The 19,193-nt window shown below is 37.7% G+C and overlaps 2 protein-coding genes across 12 annotated transcripts in view; one reads left to right on the forward strand and one right to left on the reverse strand.

Annotated features, from left to right (window-relative positions):
* Positions 1–815, reverse strand: part of UBE3D (ubiquitin protein ligase E3D) — a 140,554-nt gene extending 139,739 nt beyond the window's left edge. The window contains exon 1 of one of the 3 annotated variants that reach the window (XM_028509491.2): positions 582–811. In XM_028509491.2, the coding sequence (XP_028365292.2) occupies positions 582–772 (191 nt within the window). In that variant the 5' untranslated portion in view covers positions 773–811. Of the gene's footprint in view, positions 1–543 lie in introns of all 3 variants that reach the window. The other 2 variants (XM_036024403.1, XM_036024405.1) reach the window with 2 other exon arrangements.
* A 1,475-nt stretch (positions 816–2,290) lies between these two features.
* The window catches only part of DOP1A (DOP1 leucine zipper like protein A), a 120,507-nt gene continuing 103,604 nt past the window's right edge, over positions 2,291–19,193 (forward strand). For 5 of the 9 annotated variants that reach the window (XM_036024395.1, XM_036024396.1, XM_028510625.2 and 2 more), the window contains exon 1: positions 2,292–2,564. The gene's annotated coding sequence lies outside the window, so the exon portion shown is untranslated. Of the gene's footprint in view, positions 2,565–19,193 lie in introns of all 9 variants that reach the window. The other 4 variants (XM_036024397.1, XM_036024399.1, XM_028510630.2 and 1 more) reach the window with 4 other exon arrangements.

The raw sequence follows: 19,193 nt of genomic DNA on the forward strand, positions 1-19,193 counted from the left end.
GTTAGTCACTCATTGTACTAAACACGTTTTTAATTGACTGTGTCAGTTTCTCTGCATAGAACAGTTTGGGGAGGGGAAAAAAACCCACCCACTCTATTTACAAAACAGGAAGCTCTCACTTCGGTGATCCCGTATCCTATAACAAAGATCCGCAAGGAGGGGGCTTCCTCGCCCCCGCACTATTTTGTTGGAAACGCCGGGCACAGCCATCAGTGTTTTACATCAGTGCTCCTTAGACTTTAATATGCATCTGAATTCTGGTAAGCATGTTAAAATGAATATAACTTCTGACTCAGAAGGTCTGTTGATGGGCTTGAGGTTGCATTTCTAAAAAGCTCCCAGGTAATGATGAGATTATCGAAGGGGGTGGGGGGGGACTACAGGAGAGGCGGCACTCCTCTCGGAGTACTTGAGAGATCTCTAAGCTTCAGGAAAGAAATTGAAAAAACTCCGTCCTTCCTAGGGAGGCGGAGACTTTCCGAGTAGCGGAAAAGCGAGTCAGGCACTGCGCCTAGGAGCCCACACTTTCACCCCCAGCCTTACCCCAGGATCAGCAGGGCGCTCTCCAGCTGTCTGCGTACCTCCAGGAACACGTGCATCTCTGCCTCCACCGCTGTGGCTGGCGCCCAGCCAGAGATCCTAGCCACCCGGAGCCACCAGCTCCAGCAGCGCCAGTACACGTGCAGCCCGAGCAGAAGCTGCACAAGCGGCTGTGGCGTCGGCGGCGGAGGCCCTGGACTCCGGGACCAGATAGCTTGGCTGAAACAGCCATCCAGCCCACAGCGCCACCTGCCTGGCGGAGAGCGCGCCGCCTCGATGACTCGATCAGAGAGGCGTGAGTATTTTCAAATAAGATTTTGGGTCTGAACGCTAATGAAAGTGGGCAGAGAGAGCCCAGTTGTCCTCCCACTCTGCTTCTTATGGGCAAGACCTGATGCGTTAGTTTCTCTGGAAATGGTCTTGAAAATCAGGCTCGGTGTACATTCCTTTGGCTAGCGTGGATAGGGTTGAGGGTGGAAGAGAGGGAGATGATGGACAAAGGCAATACAGGGCGGCTTTCACCCTGGAGGCCCAAGAGAATTTTCCACCCCAAATCCACTTTATCGTTTTTTTGTGTTTTATTTCGTTTTTATGAATGATAATCTCATTTTTGTGAGCTATGGTCAATCGGTCCTTTGGTAGCTCTCCTCCGTTTGAAGCTACAGATGTCCAGGATTGACTTGGCATTGCTTCTCAAGTTAGACAGGATCACTCCAAGATGTAAACAGTTGCAAAAATGTATGTTTTCTGTTCCCTATGAAGAATAGAGTGTGGTAAAACCAGTAACATGAATCACAGGATTAGCCATCCCTATAACCTTTGAGAAAAGGAAGAGGAGAATGATTCCATGTGTATTCACTATTTGCTTTTGCAGAAGTAAAAAACTCAGAGAAATCTTAATTTCATTACTACCAGAAGATAATTTTGGAATGTTTGATACAAACTTTATACCTTATAAGTATTTACATGTACTTATAATGGGACATGTTAAAATATAAGGCCATGCTAGCATTATAAGAATTCTTTAAAAACAAGAGTCTGTTCGTTTTTAAAAAACAAGAAGAGTGACTGCTTATATACAGAAGATTGTATGTTTACTGATGGTCTACTTTATAATTTCAATGTCCTAATCACCACACACCAAACATTCATTGGAAGATTTTCCAAATAATAAGACACTTCCTTAGAGACACTAGCTTAAGACAATTTTTCTAAAATTGATATTTGGAATTTTAAAATTTATTGTTGCTTTCTCAAATTTCTTTATCCCTCACAATATTCAGCAACACAGTTGAAAGAATTAAGTTGACTGCTATTCCATCTCAAATAATGGTGTTAAAAGAGTGATGATTTCTACTCATATCTTCCACCTTTAATTCTCAAGGCTATTTATGTGCTTAAATACTGACATAATTGATGTTTGATTATTTTTAAAAATTATATTTTATATACTTACATATTCGTAAAAAATCATTTCATTGCAAACAGTGCAATCCTACTTTTAGTAACTGATTTAGAGAGTTTTAGAGTCAAACAGACCAAAGCTGATCAGTTTGTTTCCTAACCTCCCAAGCCTTCTAACCTCTCTGAGCCTCAAGATCTTTATAAGGAATACAAAGATATTATTTAAATTATACTTAATAATTATTTAAGTAATATTTAAGAGCTGTTTTCAATTCCTAGCATCCCTCCAAACTCACTATCAGGATAGAGCTGGCGCTAGCGAGTTGAAAACACCCGCTGCCCTAAACGAACCCCTTTCCAGGCCCACTCCCGCAGCTGGTGGCCCTGGGCTGCTTGCCTGAAGGTCCACGTGAGGGCGCTGTGGCAACAATTAGCGCTGGAGACGAGGAAAGGACCGGAGGCGGAGATCGAGGTGGTCGACGTCAACGCCGGCGTGGGCGAGGGCGCCGGCGCGGTGCACTCTGGGAGCTGTCACTAGGCCCTCTGGTTTTCGGCCTCCGCGTAGCTGCGGTGGTTGCCAGGAGAGCGGCGCTGACGGGGAGCGGCCGAGCCGGCAGCAGGTAACCGTATCCCCGCCCCCAAAGCGGTCGCGAGGCCAGCCGCTGGCCCAGTGTGGCTTCCTCGGCCTGGTTCTTTCTGGAGCCGCGGGGGCATCCCCGCGGGTCAGGTTGCTGTGGCGTTTGGGGGTGTTGCCGCCCTGGCCCCGCCTGGTGCCGCGGAGCCTAGTGGCCTTACCCTTGTTTCCGGGAAGCGGGAGTTGCGCGGGGCTCCGCGGGCGGGAGTCGAGAGGAGGCTTGGGGGGCCCGCCCTGGGCGCGGTGGCCGCAGGCGTGGCCAGGGCATCGGGTGGGTGGTCCAGAGCCTCTAGCGCTGGGGCCGAGAAGTGCGCAGTGCCAGAGGGGAGGTCGCACCTGTGTGATAGAGGCTCTCGGGGTTACTTCTTTGTTGGCAGAATCAAGGCATCGTGTAGTGCCATCGATTTGTTGGGTCCTTTTAATATTGTGACACGAGTGCCAGCCATAGTTAAAGGTCCTTGTGGGGGTTGGAAAGGAGTGCAAGAAGTTTAATAGAGGAAGTCAGATTAGTCATAAGGAAGTTGTTAACAGTTATCACCTTTGATTCTCAAGGCTTTTGAAGTTGCAACACAACCATAGTTACTTGCTCAGTCTCCTCCAGTCTCCCCTACCCTTATGGGGAGGGGACTGACACAACTATACATTTTTAAAGCTAGGTAAACTTTGTGTTGATTATTCTTACATTATCTTAGAGTCCTATGGAGCTTGAGAAACATAAAGATTGGAAAAATCTGATTTAGAGATTGTAGTTAAAGTAATCAAAACTTACTTTTATTATCACACACACGTTAGGAAACTGCCTGACACATAGACCCTGAACTATAGAAAAACAAAAGTCTCTCAATTTCGATGTTGTTGGCTCTCTTCTATGCAGACAGAATATCTTAATTTTAATATAAATAACATGTCAGCATTTGATGCTAAGTAACTCACCATCTGATAAACAACGCATTGTGATTCTTTGTGCTGACAGGAGTTATAACAAGAATGAATTAACACCAGTTGTACAAATTATTTTTATTGATTACTTTCAGCTACCACTCTGAACTACATCATTCCCCAGAATTGCTAAACAATAGCAAATCTCCAGGTGGACCTGATCATTGGGAACTAGAGTTGTGAAGGAAGAAGTAAAAACACCTAAGTTAGTACAGAAACTAGAAAATGTGACACCATAACAAAAATGTTAAATGTAAACTAAATGTTAATTAAATGTTTGACTATATAAAATCAAAGGAACCCTATACTAGTGGAAGGAGCTCTAGCCTAGGAATGAGAGATTTCATTTAAGTCCTTTGTTCTGCTAACCTGTTATGATGTCTGTAGGCCTCAGTTTTGTCATCTGTTTAAGGTAATTTCATAAGATCAGAGTTTTCCAAACTGATGGTTTCCCTCTGAACAGTATCAATAATGGGCTCACTGCCACCCCCCCTCAAAATTTGGGAGCACATTGGGTTTAATCAAGAGTTTAACTTTTCACTTGCTTTTAACTGCAGAACTTCTCAAAACTTTTACTCCTGTGCTTATATGCATGTAAATCCTCGGGAATGTTACTGAAGCGCTTCCTAAACTTTGGGCAGAGAGCCTATTTTCTCATTGCCAACCTGTTAACATCTCCTAAACTATAATTACAACAAGGCCTTGAATAACATTGTTTCCTTCAGTTTCATTCCCTTATATCATTGCTGTAGGAACCTCTACATGGCAATCATCTTATGGTAAAACTGGTTTTGTTGCATGTCATTTCACCTCAGTTCCAGGAACTGACTTAATTTAATGTATGTAGAATGACAATTTAAAAATTGTAGTACATTAGCTGAGTCCCCCTTCAATTCTAAAAGTGCTCACATAGCTTTCAGGTTAAGCTTTCTGGGGCATGAAAATCTAGTGGCAACTAACTGATATGACAAAGCCTTACATGTTCCTTACTAAAATATTAAGGATCCACCTGGGTTTCTGTGGACCTAATGCTTTGATTTATGACAGAAGTGTATCTTCTTTTTTTCTAGTCTCTTCATGCTTTTTTACAACCATAATCCATGTTTTGAATTTGATTTTATGGTCACATTATTAAGAATGGCATTATAAAGATCCAACAAGTAAAGACTTGTTAATAATGGCATTACTTTTTACTATGAATGATTTCCCTGCCTAGTCATAAATTCTTAAACTATGAATTGTAATAAAAGCCACTTGAAATGTAATTAATAATTAATAACTAAATGTTAAGAGGTCAGGTCATTGAAAAGAATTAGAGGTTAAAAGGCACATTCTAAGACAGTTTCTCAATTTCTGTATCATCAGGACCTAAGTGTTGGATACAATCTTAAATAATTTTGCTAAATTCTGTCAGGTATCACTAGCACACAACCCTGGTGGCTACTACTTTTATTCTTTGTTACTTTGTTAGGAATGAGTGTTATTATTGTAGTCCTTTGTTTGAGGGGGATGGGGGTTGGGTGTAGTAACATTTAATTTTAATAAGTGAACCTTAATTTAGATAAGTTCTCTCCCTGAAAATAAACTGTTATGTAGAAATAAAGAGCTGCTATTTTATGTAATTGTAAACAGTTTTTATGAAAATTTATTATATGAAATAAGTATTTTTGATCTTCTTATCTTTAAATGTGATTTCCCTTTTCTATTTATTGTGCTCACCTCCCCCCATCCCCCACTGAAGCTAGTCAGGCTGGAAACCTCAATGACTTTTCATTGCATAGGTCAAAGAAATGGTATCAAATTTATTAAGGAAATATTTACATATAATTGCACTCATTTTTTGTACATTATGTACACACCCATGTCACCACCACCAAAATCAAGATTTAAAAGTTGCCACCACTTAGGCTTGTGTCGTTAGGCTTTTGTTCTCTTCAAATGCTGTCTCTACATGACTAAATCATATCTATCAAGTCCTAGCCCAAATGCCACCATGTCTATGAATCCTGTTTTTGGTTAACTCATTTTGAAGTAATTTCCTTTTCTCCTGATTTTCCAAATACATTTCTCTGAACATCCTCTTTTGGCCATGGTGGCAAAACAAAAGCTATGCTCATAGTTGACACTTATATTTATTTGTTGACCCAATGGAAAAGTGTAGTATTTCTCAAACTTCAGTCATATTTTTATCTATTTTTAATTTTTTTCAATTAGAGTTTACATTCAATATTATTTTGTATTAGTCTCAGGTGTACAGCATAATGGTTAAACAATCATATATTTTACAAAGTGTTCCCCCTGATATTTCCAGAACTCATCTGGCACCATCCACAGTTATTATAATATTATTGACTATTGTATTTTGCCATGTATAATGTGCACTTTTTGGCCCAAATTTTTGAGGGAAAATAAGGATGTACATTATATGTGGGTAGTACTAATTATGTATCTACGTAAATACTATCAATTCCTTTATTTATGTTTATGCATTAAAAGTATAACTTTAGAAAGCAATAACAATATCCGTATGCAAAATAATATCCTGGAAAAATGATAATTAGTTTTGTTGAACTTTGTAAGTTGAATTAAAAAATTGAAAAATAAATACAAAATTGAAATGAAAGATTTTTTCCCTGAAAGTTTGGGCTAAAACTGTGGGTGCGCGTTATATACACCAAAATACGGTATATTTCATATGCTATATGTTTTTATCCCAATGACTAGTAATTACCAATCTGTGCTTCTCAATCCCTTCATATTTTTCACCCAGTACCCTGAACTCCCTCCTCTCTGGCAGCCATCAGTCTGTTTTCTGTATCTGTGAGTCCAATGTGTTTTGTTGGTTCATTTATATTGTTCTTTAGATTCCAAACATAAGTGAAATCATATAGTATCTGTCTTCTCTGACTTATTTCTATGCTGCCACAAATTTCATTTTTTTAATGGTCGAGTAATATTCTATTGTATATATGTACCACTGCTTTTTTATGCACTCATCTATTGATAGACAGTTGGGTTGCTGCCATAGCTTTGCTGTTGTAAATAATGCTGCAGTGAACACAGGGGAGCATATATCCTTTCAAGTTAGTGTTTTTGTTACAGAACACACCTACACACACAGGGCCAAGGAGGGCACAGTATACAATTACCGAAAGGAACCAGCCAGGCCCATTATGTCCACTGCCTTATAGGAAAGACATCTCTCAATGCCAGATATTTGTGAAAAGGAAAGGAAATGTTTATTTAATGCTGTACAAACTTAAAGTAGTGACCTAATGTCTTCATCAAAATCCCAAAGTCCCTTAAAACACCCACAAACACACAGAGTCCTTCCTTCCCCCCTTTTCCCAGTCTGGGGTACCATTATCTCAGAAAAAGAAATAGAAGTTTGTGGCTCAGGCAGCCTCCAGTTCTTCTCAGTAATCCATCTTGGCTGGTAGGCCTCCCTCGGTTCCTGGCACCATCAGCTGTGTCACCTGGATCTCTGCTAAAGCTGTGTAGTGATTCTCTCTCTCAGGGCTGCGGGAGCCCCACTCTACTAAAGACCGAGTGATTCTCTCCTCCTGCATTGGCTGTGATCCTCTCGCCAATGGCTGCCACGTCTGGTTTAAATCTCCGCACCAGTCCTCCACTGCAGCCCCATTTCTGACTCCTCCCACAATCAGCTGCACTTGCCAGCACTTCCATATCCTTCCAGCTTTACTGAGCTATCATCTTGGGTCTTGGCAGGTGTGGCCCCATGTCATGGGGCCAGTCTTCTCCAAGCTCCCATGCAGGCGCTGTAACTCTGGGGACCTGCCCCCCAGTTACATCTTGGTGCGGAAGTTACTTCCATCCCCCTGGCTCAGAGCATGGCCACAGCTATTTAACATATCTATGTAACCAGTTAAAGGTTATAGATACGTTAAATGACCATGCCAGAGGGTAGCTACAAAGCTGTCACTGTACAAAACTGCTCTGCATGTTCCTGCTCCATGTGCCCCTTCCCAACTCACACCTGTTGGGTGGACATGGAGGACATCCTGATATTTCCTGGACACCTTGAGTTCTGGATCCCATTCCAAATCCCTTTTTGCCCCGCCCCCCCCCCCCCCCCCCCCCCCCGCCCTTGGCTGCACCCTGTAACATTTTGGGTTTCTTTAGATATATACCCGGAAGTAGAATTGCTGGGTCAAAAGGCAGTTCCATTTTTAATTTTTTGAGGAACCTCTGTACTATTTTCCACAATGGCTGCATCAATCTGTGTTCCTACCAACAGTGCACAAGGATTCCCTTTTCGCCATATCTTTGCCAACGCTTGTTGTGTGTTGATTTATTGATGATAGCCATTCTGATAGGTATGAGATATTTCTCTGTGGTTTTAGTTGGTATTTCTCTGATGATTAGAGACTTTGAGTATCTTTTCATATGTTTGTTGGACATCTGTATATCCTCTCTGGAGAAACATCTATTCGGATTTAAGCATGTTGTTTATGGATTGTTTAAGATTATTGCCCTTAATAAACTGTGGGTTTTAACCCCTTATCAGATGTATCATTGGAGAATATATTTTCCCATTCAGTGGGTTGTCTTTTCATTTTTCTGGTGGTTTCCTTTCCAATGAAAAACATTTAAGCTTGATGTAGTCACATTTGTTTATTTTTACTTTTGTTTCCCTAGCCCAAGCAGATATATCAGAAAAAATATTGCTAGCAGACATGTCCAAGATTTTACCGCCTATGTGTTCTTCTAGGATTTTCATGTTTTCAAGTCTCACATTTAAGCCTTTAATCCATTTTAAATTTATTCTTGTATATGGTGTAAAAAGGTGGTCTAGTTTCATTTTTTTTTTTTTTTTGCAAATAACTGTCCAATTTCCCAACACAATTTATTGAAGAGACTATCTTAACCCATTGTATGTTTTGCCTCTGTTGTCAAATACTAATTTACTATAAAAGCATGGGCTTATTTCTGGGCTCTCTATTCTGTTCCCGTGATCTGTAGGTCTGTTTTTATGCCAGTACCATGCTGTTTTGATTACTATGACCTTGAAGCGTAGTTTGATGTCAGGTAGTGTGGTTCCTCCAACTTTATGTGTTGCTAGGAATTTTAACATTTCTTCCACATTGTCCAATTTGTTGGCATATCAGTGTTCATAATATTTTCTTATACCTTTTATTTCTGTGGTGTCAGCTACTTCTCTTTCTGAGTTTGAGTCCTCTCTCTTATTTTTTTTCATAAGACTGGTTAAAGATTTATCAGTTTTGTTTATCTTTTCAAAGACCTAGCTCATGGTTTCACTGATCTTTTGTATTGTTTTTTTAGACTATTTCATTTATTTCTGTTTTGATCTTTATTTTTCCTTTATTCTAGTCATTTTGGGCTTTGCTTGTATCTTTTTCTAGTTTCTTCAATTGTAAGGTTAAATTGTTTGAGATTTTTCTTGTTTGTTGAGGTAGGCCTATAATGCTGTGAATTTTCCAATTAGAACTCCATTCACTCTGTCTTACAGATTTTGGGTTACCATGTTTTTATTTTCATTTGTCTCAAGGTATCTTTTGATTTTGTCCTTGATCTCATTGTTAATCCATTCACTGTTTAATAACATGTTATTTAACCTCGATGTGTTTGTGGTGTTTTTCAGTTTTTTTCTTATAATTTCTAAATAGTTTCATACTGTGTGGTCAGACAAGATACTTGATATGATTTCAGTCTTCTTACACTTATTAAGACCTGTTTGATGTCCTAACATGTGGTCTGTCCTAGAATATGTTCTGTGTGCACTTTAAAAGGACATATATTATGCTTTTGGGGGATGAAATGCTCCGAAGGTATCAATTAACTTCGTCTGTTCTAGTGTGTCATTTAAGGGCAGTGTCAAACTTCAGTCATTTTTATATCATCCTCAAAATTCTGTCCACAACTGCATCTTCCTTGAATACTTATTTCCTTAATTTTTTTTATATCAATGTGATTATTAAAAAATTTTAAAGAAAACTTGAAATAACCACCATAAATAAAAAGCAATTATTATGTGCCATAAAAAGAAGGTAGACATAGAGATGAAAATGATTGAAACAAAACATTGTGGTTAAATTCTACGTAGAATTAATTTATTGCTAAAGACTATTGCTTGATATTTACTGTTTTTTTTTCTTTAAAAGGGAGATTAGAAAAAATTATAGAGGTGTTGGTAACACCAGTCTAAGACTTCCTGATGTAGTCTGAGGAATTAAAATAGAAGGAAGGTGAAATAACTTGCTTACTTGATTCCATGTCCCTTAGCCCTTGTCCTTGAGGCCCATACAATTATCTTATATTTGGTTGGTGGCCAGAATTTTGGGAAATACTGTATTATACAGGGCTTGCAAATTCCTTAGAATTTTATCTGTGAAAGAACTGGGAAACAAAGCTTGAATTCTCATTTAAAAGATATATTAGAGTCTAACTTTAAAAATGAAGATAAAAAGTTAACATTATTATTATTGAATCCTAAGTGTCTGTTTTTATCAAAAATGTTTTTAATGTTACTTTTACAAATAAGGCACCATTACCTCTTTGTTCTTTGGGTATATTAGCTTTAAGATAAACCTTTAAATCTAAAAATAAATCTAAATCTAAAACCACAGGCAGTCTTTTATGATAAAGTGATGACTGTATGAGATGTTAATAATATAATGTTTATCTGGCAAAGCTCCTGTAAGAGTAGATGATGTAATAAACTTAAAAGGATCTGATATCTCTTTTATTTCTTCCTTTATTCTTTAATAGTTTATTCTTTATCATATCTTTTCCATTACCATTTATCTACCTTATACTTCTTCTACCTCCACCACCCCTCCCCATTGTAGTCAACACACTGTTGTCCTTGTCCATGAGGCCTTTTTACTTTTTGATGAATCCCTCCACCACCACCCTGCCCCCGGGGGCTGTCAGCCTGCTCTCTATAAGTGTGTCTTTATTTTGTTTGTTAGTTCAGCTTGTTCATTAGATTCCATGTATGAGTGAAATCATATGGTGTTTTTCTTTCTCTGACTGTCACATTTCACTTAACATGATGCTGTCTAGGTCCACCCATATTGTCATACAGGGTAAATGTCTCTTCTTTTTTAAGGCCAAGTAGTATTCCATTATGTAAATGTCCATAGCTGTTTTATCCACTTATCTACTCATGGACACTTGGGCTACTTCCAAATCTTGGCTATTGTAAATAATGCTGCAAATGAACGTGAGGTGCTTATGTTCTTTCAAATTAGTGTTTTGGGTTTTATTGGATAAATTCCCAGAAGAGAAATTGCTGGGTCATAAGACAATTCCATTTTTAATTTTTTGAGATGACTATACTGTTTTCCACAGTGGCTACACCAGTCTGCATTCCCACCAACAGTGCAAAAGGGTTCCCTTTCTCCATAACCTTGCCAGCACTTGTTTGTTGATTTATAGATGATAGCCATTCTGACAGGTATGCAATGGTATATCATTGTGGTTTTAATTTGCATTTCTCTGATCATTAGTGATGTTGAACATCTTTTCATATGTCTATTGGCCATCTGTATGTTCTCTTTGGAGAAGTGTCTATTCAGGTCCTTTGCCCATTTTTTAATTGGGTTGTTGTTTTTTTTGTTTTGTCTTTGGTGTTAAATTTTATAAGTACCTTAAAAATTTTTTATATTAACCTCTTATCAGAATTATTGGCCAGCATGTTCTCCCACTTAGTAGGTTGTCTTTTTATTTTCTTGATGGTTTCCTTTGCCTTGCAAAAATATTTTAGTTTGATGTAGTCGTGTTTATTCACTTTTTCTTTGATTTCCTTTGCTTGAGGAGCTATAACAGAAAAATTATTGCTATGAGTAATGTTTAGGATTTTACTGCCTATGTTTTCTTCCAGGATTTTATGGTTTTGAGTCTAACATTTAATTCTTTAATCAATTTTGAATTTATTCTAATGTGTGACCTAAGAAGGTGGTCATGTTTTATTTTTCTGTGCATATTTTTCCAATTTTCAACACCTTTTATTGAATAAACTATCGTTAGCCCATTGTATGTGCTTGCTGCTCTGTCAAATATTAATGGACTCTAAATGTATTGATTTATTTCTGGGCTCTCTATTCTGTTCCATTCATCTCTGTGTCTTTTTTTGTGCCAGTACCATGTTGTTTTGGTTACAATGGCCTTATAGTATAGTTTGGTATTAGGTAGTGTGATTCCTCCATGTTGGTTCTTCTCTCTCAAAATCACTGTAGCTATCAAGATTGTTTGTGGTTCTATATAAATGTTCAAAATATTTGTTCTAGTTCTGTGAAATACGTCATTGGTATCTTGATAAGAATTTTGTTGAATGTATAAATTGCTTTGGGCAGTAGGGACATTTTAGTGATGTTAATTCTTCCTGTCCATGAACACAGTATATGCTTACACTTATTTATGTCTTCTTCAGTTTCTTTTGTCAGTGTCATATTTTTTTTTCAATACAGGTCTTTTAGATTCTTGGTTAAATTTACTCCTAGGTATTTTATTTTTTGAAGCAATTGTGAATGGGAAGTTTTCTTAATCTCTCTTCCTGATAGTTTATTATTGGCATGTAAAAATACAATTGATTTCTGGATATTAATTTGTATCCTGCCTCTTTACTGAAGTCATTTATTAGTTCCAGTAGTTTCTTGGTAGGATCTTTAGTTTTCTCTTTGTATCATGTCATCTGCAAGTAATGACAGTTTCACTTCTTCCTTTCCAGTTTGGATGCCTTTTATATGTCCTTCATGTCTGTTGCTGTGCCTAGGACTTCCAGTGCTATGTTGAACAAGAGAGGTGAAAATGGACATCCCTGTATATTTCCGATCTAAAGGGCAACACTCACAGTGGGTTCATTATATATGGCCTTTATTACATTTAGGTATGTTTCCTCTAATCCCACTTGGCTAAGAGTTTTTATCATACATGGGTGCTGGATTTTATCAGATGCTTTCTCTGCATCTATTGATATGTTTATATTGTTTTTATCTTTCATAATGCTTATGTGGTATGTCACATTTATTGATTTGTGAATGTTGTTCTAACCCAGAATAAATCCTACTTGATCATGGCGTATGATCTTTCTGATATACAGCTGTATTCGGTTCGCTAACATTTTGTTGATATTTTACCATCTATGTTCATTAGGAATATTGGCCTATAATTTTTTTTTGTAGTGTCTTTTCTGGTTTTGGAATTTGGATAATGCTGACCTCATAAAATGAGCTTGGGAGTCTTCCCTCCTCTTGAGTATTTTTGGAGTAGTTTGTGAAGGAGAGGTGTTAGTTCTTCTGGGAATGTTTGATAAAATTCACCTGTGAAGTCATTCAGTCCAGGGCTTTTGTTTTGGGGAGTTTTTTGATTACTGCTCCTATTTTATGAGGTGTAATTTCTCTATTCAGATTCTCCTTGATTTGGTTTGGAAGATTATATATTTCTACTAATTTATCCATTTGTCCAGATTGTCCAGTTTATTGGCACATAGTTGTTTGGAATATTTTTTTTACAATCCTTTGCATTTCCCTGGTGTCAGTTGTTACTTCTCCTCTTTCATTTATAATTGTATTTATTTGGGTCCTCTTCTTTTTTTCTTGATGAGTCTGATTAAAAGTTTGTCAATATTGTTTGGTTTTTCAAAGAACTAGCTCTTTGATTTCTTGCTCTTTTATATTGTTCTTTTGTATTGTTTTTCTAGACTCTATTTCACTTATTTCTGCCCTGATCTTTATTATTTCCTTCCTTCTACTCACTTTGGGCTTGGTGTGTTGTTCTTTTCAAGTTCTTTTAAATGTAAAGTTGGATTGTTTAAGTGTAAAATTAGATTGCTTATTTGAGCTTTTCTCTTGTTTCTTGAGATAAGCCTATAATGCTGTGAGTGAGTAATGATCTTGGGACTTCTTTCCCTGTGTCCCACAGATTTTGGGTTGTTGTGTTCTCATTTTCTTTTGTTTCAAGGTGTTTTTCGGTTTCTTCCTTGACCTCATTGTTAACACATTCATTGTTTAATAACATGTTATTTAGCTTCCAAGTCTTTGTGTATCTCGTATTTTTCAGTTTTCATCTTGTGATTCATTTCTAGTTGCATAGCATTATGATCAGAGAAGATACTTGATGTGATTTCAGTTTTCTTAAAAATTTGTTGAAACTTGTTTTGTGCTGTAACATGTGGTCTACTATAGAAACATTAGATGTGCACTTGAAAAGAATGTACTGTATATTCTGCTGCTTTGGGGTGAAAATGTACTGAACATATTTTATCATTTAAATCCATTTGATCTAGTTTAAGGCTGCTGTCTGTCTCCTTATGATTTTCTGTCTGGAAGACCTATCCATTGCAGTCAATGGGGTGTTAAAATCCCTGATATAACTGTATTTCTGTCAGTCTCTCCCTTTATGTTTGTCAAAATTTGATTTGCACAAATGTTTACTAGGGTTATATCCTCTTATTGGATTGTTCTTTTTATCATTATGTAGGATCATTTTTTGTCTTTTACTATATAGCCTTGGTTTTAAAGTCAATTTTGTTGGATTTACATATTGCTATCCCAGCTTTTTTTTTTCTTTTTCACTTGCATGAGATATCTTTTTCCATCCCTTTAGTTTTAGTTTATGTGTATCTTTCATTCTGAGGTGGGTCTCTTGAAGACAGCATATATATGGATCTTGCTTTCTTATCCATTCAGCTACTCTATATCTTTTGATTGGAGCATTTAAGCCATTTACATTTAAAGTGATTATTGATACATATGTATTTACTGACATTTTAAAACAAATTTTCTTTGTATTTTTTTCTATTTTGTTCTTCTTAAAGCAAGTCCTTTATTATTTGTAGCAATACTGGTTTGGTGTTAACAAACTCCTAGCTTTTTCTTGTGTGGGAAGACTTTATTTCTCTTCAATTTTAAATGATAGCCTTGCTGGGTAAAGTAACATTGGTCCTTGCCTTTCATCACCTTGCATATTTTATGCCAGTCTGGCCTTCTGGCCTTAAATGTTTTTGTTGAGAAATCAGATGAGAGTCTTATGGGAGCTTCTTTGTAGGTAACTAAATGCTTTTCTCTTGAAGTTTGTAAAGTATTCTCTCCTTGTCTTTAAGCTTTGTCATTTTAATTATATGTGTCTTGCTCTGGGCCTCTTTGGGCCCATCTTGTTTGGGGCTCTCTGCACTTACTGGACTTGTATATCTTTTTTCTTCATGAGGTTAGAGAATTTTTTGGCCATTATTTCTTCATATAGGTTATCAGTCCCTTGCTTTATCACTTCTTCAGTTACATCCATAATGTGGATGTTATTATGCTCATGTTGTCTTAAAGGTGCCTTAAACTGCCTGCATTTTTTAAGATTCTTTTTTCTTTTTGCTGCTCTGATTTGATGTTTTTCTCTGCCTTGTCTTCCAAATCACTGATTTAATCCTCTATTTCATCTAACCTACCGTTTATTCCTTCGAGTCTATTATTTATTTATTATTTATTTCAGCTGTTGTATTCTTTATTTCTGACTGGCTCCTTTTATGGTTTTCGTGTCTTTTTTCCATGCTCTTAAGCATCCTGATAATAATTATTTTGAATTCTATATTTGAAAATTCCTTGCCTCCATTTCATTTAGCTCTCTTCTGGTGAATTCTCTTGTTCTCTCATTTAGGGCCTCTTTCTTTGTCTTCCTACTTTGGCTGACTCTTTGTATTTGTTTCTACAAGGTGTGGGGCAGAAAAATAAACCAGAATTATCTTCTGGAGGGCGGGCCTCTTGTAGTACAGGCTCTGCCCATGAGGTGAGTTTTCTAGGAACCCATCTCTATCAGTGTTGGCAGCTGGCATTGTTATGAGGGGCTGTGTTTGGCTTCAGTGAATTTTTTTTTTGAGGACTCTTTTAGTTTGTTTGCCCATTTCATGATGGGTGATTTGTAAGTGTACCTGCCCACACTGTGCTATTAAGCAGTTTTTGTTCAAAACAACATGACCCTGGTGCCTCACCTTCCTGTTTTCACCCAGTCTCACCCCAAGTGAATTTTTTTTGTTTCCCTGGATGAAAAAAGTCCTTAAAGGGAAATGTTTTTCTCATGTGGAAGAGGTGAAACAAAAAATGGCAGAAGCACTAAAAGACATGAAAATTGATGAGTTCAAAGTGTTTTTAGCTGTGGAAAAAATATCTCAATAGGTATATTGTATCAAATGGAAAGTATTTTAAAGGTGACTGAAATTTAAACATGTAAGAATAAATACACATTTTTATTTTATTTATTTTTAGTTTTTTTATAGAGAGGGGAAGGGAAGGAGAGAAGGAGAGAAACATCAGTTGTGGTTGTGTCTCACATACACCCTCTTAGGGATCTGGCCCACAACCCGGGCATGTGCCCTGACTGGGAATCGAACCAGCAACCTTTTGGTTTGCAGGCCCGTGCTCAATCCACTGAGCTACACCAGGCAGGGCTAAATACACATTTTTTAAATTAATAAATTCCATATTTTGCCCCTTCCTCCTTATGTAGATCTGCAAAGACTCTGGTGCATGCCTATTTCAGAAGCTGCTTGTGCAACCCATTTGGAGCTATCAGTGATGCACAGTTGATCAGCTCTCTCTGTTGGGCCGTGGTGCATACAGAAAGAACTAAGCTATGCACCAAGGTTGGCTTTTACCAGCACCCAGTTTGGTAGAGGGTCTTAAATATCCAGAGGTCTGCCTCCACATGCAGGCTGTCCTTTAGGCTTAATCACTAGAAGAGCCTCTAGCTGTACTCCTCAGCAGGGTTTAAGCTCCACAGGGTGGGGCAGAGTAATTCCTGTGGGCCTGGCTATTGCTTCCCCTCAGGCTGATGCCACATGGAGGGCAGTGCTTTGCCTGAGAAAGATGGCTTCTGCAGTGTGGGAATGACTCAACACAGGGATCCTAGTAGCTGCTCCTTCAGTTGTCTCCCCAGAGCCACCAACTCCAGACTCTATTCACACATTTCTAGTCCACTCTGTACCTCCCTCTGCAACCCTCCCAGGATAAGTGGCTGAAGTGAAATTTTGTGTATTGGCCCTCTAAGAGACTGTCTGTATCTCTAGTTATTTCTCCTTGGCAGACTGAAAGCATGCTGCTTATCACAGCTGGATGTTATTTGGGTTCCGTTCCCAGTTCTGGTGCTCTAGGCTGGGAAGCCTAGCTTGGGGTTTAGACCCTACACTTCTTGGAGGAGACCCCAGGGGCCATTGAGATGTCCCCTAGGACTTGAGTTGCTGCCCGTAGTAGCCCAGCCAGCCTTCATACACCTCCACACTCCCTACCAGTCTCAATGTGGTTTCTTCCATATGTCCATGATTATAAAGCTTATTTTCAGTCTGATTTTTTATGAGTTAATGAAAAATTCTCCTATGGTAAAAATTTTGTATGAATAGGCAGGAAAATAAATTCCTTACTCTACAAAATATGTCTTGTATTTCAACTTGCTATGGTTGTTTATAGGCATGTATTTATATTATGAGCTTAATGTTTAAATTGCCATTATTTTGTGATCATGAATAAAGAGTTCAGGTAAATAGACCACTTATTTGGTGTTACTCTTTTCCAAAAAAATTTTTACCTGAGTGATACTAGGCTTATCAGTATGCACAATACTTTGCTACTCAACCAGGAGTCAGATTGCTGTTAATCTGAGGTTCAGGGACGAAACCTCAATTGGGAAGTAAGACAAGAGCCCTTTGGATAAAGACTATTTATCTAAACAAGTAGCTTCTTTCCTACGGCTCTACCATAAAATAAAGCAGCAGTATAGAAACAGTGCAGATAAACTGTCATCATTTAAAAATGACATCTGAGTATAATCAGAAAACCTATAAATTAAAGTGCAGCAGTCTTAGCCCTTTGAATTAAACACATAAAAATCTCTATATTTCCAGTTGTTTTTCATTGTGCTATTACATTATGAAAAAGTACTATAAGATATCAGCTACCTGAAACCTTTAGGATAGGTATTACAATCCAATTTTCCTGGTAGCTGGAACTTTTATATAGCACAAATGCCATCACAGTCTTCTGATTATACTTTTTTGCTTGTCTGCAGCATGATGCACTCATCAATGTGGCCTTTCTATTCACACTTACACATGGCTTATAGTGTGCCTCAATTTTAAAGTTTCCTGGACAGACATTTTTCTCCTTAGAAGAAACATAGAACATAGTACTTGTTTTAAAATTAGTGTGTGTGTTTTGGGAAAAAAAATATTTAAATGACTTCCACAACATTAGTTCCATAAGTGTTACCACCCATTAGGAGTTCACCTTTGATTAGGAGTTCACCTTAGGGGTTCCCAAAACTGTGTGTGTGTGTGTGTGTGTGTGTGTGGCAGCCAGTATTTTATTCAAAGCTCTGTGTCCCAAGCCTACCTGATTCTGTAATTTGAGGCTGTTTATTAGGTTTGTTTGACCTGGTAGTTAGGATTATTTTTATGTGTCTTTTAAGTTAAAGAGTTTAAGGAAACTATAGAGTATAAAGGAAAATGTTATTTGAGCATAAACTCTTCAGTTATCTATTACCACATAACTATTTTAAAATGTACTGACTTAAAACAACAATAAATATCTTTTACAGTTTCTATCAGAAGGGATTGGGGAGGAGTGAAGTTGTGAGGTTGTATTTGTGTATTTTGTGAGGTTGCAGTCAGATGTCATCTAAAGGTTTGATTAGGGTTGAAGAACCCCCTTCTGAAGTGGCTCATATGCTGGCAAGTTGTTTCTGGCTGTTAGAGTGAGGCTTCAGTGGCTCCCTACATGGACCTCCCTACAGGCTCCCTGAATGTCTTTATGACAAAGAGCAGTCTGTCCCAGACTGCGTGCATGATCCAAGAGACATCAAGGTGGAAGCTGCAGTGTCTTCTGTGACCTTTCCACTCTGCCTTATTGTATTTATTGTTCACATAGGCTAGCCATAATTTTGTGTGGGAGGGGATACAAGGGTTGAATACCCTTATATATGGGGGAATGAGGGTCATTGGAGGCCACCTTGGAAGCTAGCTACCACATCTTATAAAGCTAGTATGTGCACATGTCTCTAAGTAATAAACAGTTCATATTTATTCAGTATGTGGTATATAAACAGCTCATGGTTTTAGAAAGAGTATTCAAAGAATAACTTAAAATGCCACTTGATTTTACTGTACTAAAAAAACATAGTTTATTAACAAAGTTACTAATCTCTGCGGTTCTTTGCAGGGGGTAGGGTGACTCTGGGTTCGAAAGTGAAATTTAAGGTACAGATTACATTCATTTTGGTTTTCATTTATTATAAGATGGAGGGAAGAAATGCTGTTTTTTTCTTTTTAAAGGCATTATTCATTCACTTTTAAAAAGTTAGACTTAATATAATAAATAGGGATTAAGTCACATGGTTTTAAAAGTATAAAAAAATATATGCAATGAAAAGGTTCGAAGGAACCTATGGGTCTCCCTGACCCATATTTATCCAATTCCCACCTGGTCCCCAGAGAATAATCAGTTTTAATATTTTCTTTTGTGTTTTTTGAGAAATACACACATATGCAAATTATATGAAGATGTATCCCCCCCTTTAAAATATTAATGATAGCATACAATAAACATGGTTACTCACCTTGATTATTTTAATTTATATATCTTGGGAGTTTTTTCTAAATCAGTACATAGTCTATATCCATTCTTTTTACCAGCTTAGTATGTTCTGTTGTCATTCA

The sequence above is a fragment of the Phyllostomus discolor genome, chromosome 4 (assembly GCF_004126475.2).
Source record: "Phyllostomus discolor isolate MPI-MPIP mPhyDis1 chromosome 4, mPhyDis1.pri.v3, whole genome shotgun sequence".
Lineage (NCBI taxonomy): Eukaryota > Metazoa > Chordata > Mammalia > Chiroptera > Phyllostomidae > Phyllostomus > Phyllostomus discolor.